The sequence below is a fragment of the Pundamilia nyererei genome, unplaced genomic scaffold, assembly GCF_000239375.1.
Source record: "Pundamilia nyererei isolate P.nyererei 1_Seehausen unplaced genomic scaffold, PunNye1.0 scaffold00015, whole genome shotgun sequence".
NCBI classification, from domain to species: Eukaryota; Metazoa; Chordata; class Actinopteri; order Cichliformes; family Cichlidae; genus Pundamilia; species Pundamilia nyererei.
In genome coordinates, this window is record NW_005187416.1 from 1382373 (window position 1) to 1387111 (window position 4739).

Consider the following 4739-nt stretch of genomic DNA (forward strand, 5'->3'; position numbering starts at 1 on the left):
TGCTTACGCAACTACTGATTTTGTTGTATGACTACTTTCGCTAAAGGAGGTAGTTCGTCTATGTGCTATAACACATACACAACAGCTGCAAAGGCATTAATATCTATATTTAAGTTAAGCTGAAAACACAAGCCGCAATTTTAATAAAACACTGTTAAATTCCAAGTTGTTAAATTTACCGTAAATGCTGCGAAAAGAATGACCTTCAAAATAAAAGCCTAGTGGGGTTTGTGTTGCGATATTACCGCTTCCGCTAGGGGAAACACGCAGGTCACGCCTTTTATTTTGAAAGTCTCCACGGGTAGTTGACGTCTGTTTGCCGTTAGCTCAACACTGGTGCTGCTGCTGCTGCTGAGCCTTGGCGGAGTATGTGTGAGTGTGTGAGTATGTGCGAGTGTGTGCTGATGGTGGACTGTTCCCGGTGAAAGACGCCGAACCCGGCCGCGTGAAAAATGCCTCACAGCCGCGTGTAAACGGTCGAAGCTCGCGGAGGGGAGAGAGAGAGTCAGGTGTCCGGGCGGCTAGAGAGGAAAATATGAGCAGGATGTTGCAAGTTTTAGCGTGTGGCGCCGTAGTTTTCCCCGGTCTCTTCTTCGCCTTCAGGAAGATCCTACCGTGTGTGTTCAAACACTGGAGCGATGCCGACGTGGTACTGGTCAGCGAGAGGTAACCCAGCTTAAACTCACCACTTTATACAACACAAACTCACTAACTAGCGCCCGGTGCTAGCTTACTCCCCGCTCTGTAGCTACGGACATTTTCCCTCATCCCGTTAGCTCCTTGGTGTGCTGTATTTTTTTCCATACATGACGGAAACTTATTTATGTTGAGTAGCCAGTATGGTCATTTTAAGCGAAATATATTTTTCTATTTATTTCTACATTTTTGTTGTGCTCCTTTTTCTGCAAATTGGGCTCAATAATCACGAAGAGTATTTGTAACGGTGATTTGCAGATACAGCAAATCCAAACTATGGGTCCCCTGTAGGAAAATACCACAGCAGGCTTTAAAAAGAGTCTTTGTAAGCATGATGCGCCAAGTGCTTTGTTATTTGTTTGCATGATTGCGAAATCGATGATATGTGCTTAAAAAGGTGCACTAACATGCATTCAATTGTGGTCCGAAGTTTACATGTACTTATCATGGCATGATTGTCATGGGGCTTTTAACGAGTTTTTTGAATAGTTCTTTTTCCAACGTGGAATGGTTTTACAGCATACATCTTTAAGGACTTTAAAAAAACAAGAATTGGTTGCACAACTTTGAATCTATTTTGGATTTTCTCCAATACACACACACACACACACACACACACACACACACACACACACACAAAAGTATCCATACAGGTTTAAATATTATATACATACATTTACTTACACCTTTTAATAAGTGAAGGTTTACAGTGTTAAATTGACAAGATCATGGTCTGTTAACTTGTTAATGATCACTATTCACTACAGCTAGCAGTTTCCCTTTGCAAAGGAAAAAAAAGATTTGTTTGACAGTACTTATTGGACTGACCAATACTCAGAATAGTGAGAAAGGCCAAACTATCACCCTCAGCTGATAGGAAATTGGCTAGGATGTTCAGGGACAACCCAGGAACCACCAGGGCTCAAGGCTGCCGTGAACTGGAAACTTCTGGAACAGCAGTGTCCTATACTGAAATGAGTTTTACATCGCTGTTAAGTGACCGGGTACTGAGCAAAAATGAAGCCCCTGCCGCAAAATCGACGCCTTCAAGCTTGACTAAAGTTTGCAGCTACTCACATGGACAAGCCAAATGTCATCCATCCAGTCTCTTTGGCATATTCGTATTAGGGTCACGGGCAAGTGAAATGGCTTCTGGAGAAAAACTTTATGATCAAATGAAATAAAGATTTAGCTACAATGACAGCAAGTATGTTTAGAGGAGTAATGCGCCATTATGCTTGCTCTGTCCTGTGTGTCACTCACCAGATTTGACATCACATCCTGTGGCGCTATGGCTGGTCATGCACATCTCAATTTTTTTAACATGGTGCGTTGTGCTGTGGGTGCCACAACTGGGTTAAAGACAATAGTCTGCAGTCGTGCTGGTTTTTACTGCCATATTAATATTCCAGTACAGAAGCTCAGAGGCGTATAGATATACAGAGGGAGATGGTGGAACAGTTTGAGAGTCAACACTTGAGAGTTTGTGGAAAAAACACTCAATGTACTTCTTCTCCTATATCAGTTCTCATGTGATGCGCTATCGTCTGAGTGGCGACACCTAGTGTTCAGGAGAATACTGCATCAGCACGTATAAAAACAAGTGAGTGTGTGACAATGTTCTGGTGGCAAGTATAGGGCTTTGGAGTTGACGTCACGCCGCAATATATTGTGGGAGCGCGGCGCCATTTTCCGGGTCCACAAATCAAAACAAACACACTGTGTTGGAACAACGACAACAAGAAACATGCTTAAAAGCAGCTCAAAAGAAAACAGACGGTATAGAGACCGATTGCGTCCAGAGGTGAAGCAGCGGTACTTGAAAAAAATAGAGTGCACCGCAAATGTGGACCTATATGAAATACGGCAGTGGAGTAAAGACCCAGACAACTTACCGCCACTGTCCTACCCCGATATCTTCACTTATCTTGTTAACCCTAACCCTAACCCTCACGTTCGGATTTCGGAGTGCCCCCTGTGTAACGTTGGTACCCAGTCTGGATTTGTTTGATCCATTTCATAGGCAGGCTTCCCTACAGTTGTGCGAAATAATTAGCGAATCGTTACATAGCACGTATGTCTGCACAGTCACTCAATTCTATGTTTGTTCGCAATTTCTATAACCTCCGAGAGCCCCAACAATAATATTATTAAGCTATAAAGAGTGATATGTACATATATAGAACTTACCGGAGTGAAAATGTCTGGAGCACACCAACAGATATCTGGAGATGGAAGCGAACTGGATAACAGCTCGTCTCACGGCTGCTATCCAGGCTAGACGCCTTCGTTTTGTAAGGTCCACCATATAAGCTCCCTCATGTTGCTTCCAGGTTGGGAAAGAATAAAAAGACAAACCCTTTTTAAGCTTATTCCAGCGATCGAACATTGCAGCCAACCACACAGCAAGTACGAATCCTGGCTGTTGTGTGTGCCTTCGGTCCTTTTTCGCTTGCGCTTTATTTGGACCCGGAAAATGGCGCATCAGGCCAAAATCCTGTCCACGCCCACCCCCGTGACATCACGCTCCAAAGCCCTGTACTGGGGCCTTAAAGGTGACGCATTCCAGCCTAGGAACACTAACATCTGTCAATCACGGTAGCGGTGGTAGCATCATGCTTTGGGGCTGTTTTGCTGCCAGTGGTACTGGTAATAATGTAATAATAATGACGGAGGTTTATCTACAAATTCTTCAATGTCACCTCAAACCAACTGCTAGACAGTTGAAACTTGGACACAGTTGGGTTTTCCAATAGGACAATGATCCCAAACACGGATCAAAAATGGTTTGGGATAGATAAAGGAGGTGAACATGAAGCTGCTAGAATAGCCTTCCCAAAGATAAACCTCAGCCCTAATGAAAATCTGTGGAGTATGCCTAAAAGCCGGGTCAGTGCCAGGAAACCAATCAATTTAAATCAACTCGTGTGGGACTAATAAAGGTTATCTTATCTTATCTTAATTCTTCCAAAAAGAGGGATCAAATATTTAGCCAGAATTATACCAGAATCTTGTTGATGCCTACCAAAAACATCTGGTTAAATGTGCACCTTCCTAAGGTGACATTTAACCATGTGGGGATGTATGTATACTTCTGACCCTGTGTGGATTAGAGAAAATCCAAAATTAATTCAGACTTGTTCACCCAGCTTTTGTTTTCTAAAGTCCTTAAAGATGTATGCTGTGCAGTCATTGCACCCTGGAAAAAGTAGCGTTCAAGGAAATCATTAAAAGCTCAAATTTATCATGAATTTCATCCCCATAATGATTGCATGTTAGCTTTTGACCAGAGCATATATAAAATGGTCCTAACTACAGTGTGACTGTAATATCCGCTGATCGATGAGATGAGTTTCTTTTTGCTCAATACAGAAAGCTGTCCACTATGCAGCAATTAGAAAAAAGGTTTCTCCATACATAATACATCTCTCTGAAGAAAATAATTTGTTATACTATTTGTTACATTACTTTTGCCTTACAAGGATTTATGCTTCTGTCTCAAGTCACTGGTGTAGATACGCAAACCCATGGAAACCCTACGACATAACCTACACTATGCACTTCACTGGAGATGTAACTACATGTAGCTTGGCAGCCCACAACTAGCGCTGTCAAGTCCTCCTAAGCATTTGTCTACTTTTTTTGCTGCAGTTTGCTAATTTATCAGTGAAAGAATAATTATTTTTACCTCAATGTAAGGAATAATAATCATAGATGTCAAAATGATTGTATCTTGTCCTATTTAATCTCAACAAGTCCTAAAAACAGTCAGTGATCACTGTCTTCCTCTCTTGGTTTTTATTACCGCTATTCGTTTTAAAGCTCTGTTTTTAAAACCATACGTAGTAACTACAGCCCAGCTCATGCAGCAGTAAATTAATGACTAACCTCGTATTGTGGATCAATTATCTCAGTTGTTCTCCTGACTGAAGTTTGGTCTGTTTATAACATCCTGCCATGCGATTTCTTTTGTCCCTAACCATCTGGAACCCTCAACTTAACTTTTGAGTGGAAAAACGTTAGTGTTCATCCTCTAGCTTCAC

General features: G+C 41.9%; 1 protein-coding gene across 1 annotated transcript in view; it reads left to right on the forward strand.

Annotated features, from left to right (window-relative positions):
* Positions 1 to 309: 309 nt before the first annotated feature.
* Positions 310 to 4739, forward strand: part of tlcd3a (TLC domain containing 3A) — a 37440-nt gene continuing 33010 nt past the window's right edge. The window contains exon 1 of the mRNA XM_005725363.1: positions 310 to 666. Within this exon, the coding sequence (XP_005725420.1) occupies positions 536 to 666 (131 nt within the window). The 5' untranslated portion in view covers positions 310 to 535. The remainder of the gene's footprint in view (positions 667 to 4739) is intronic.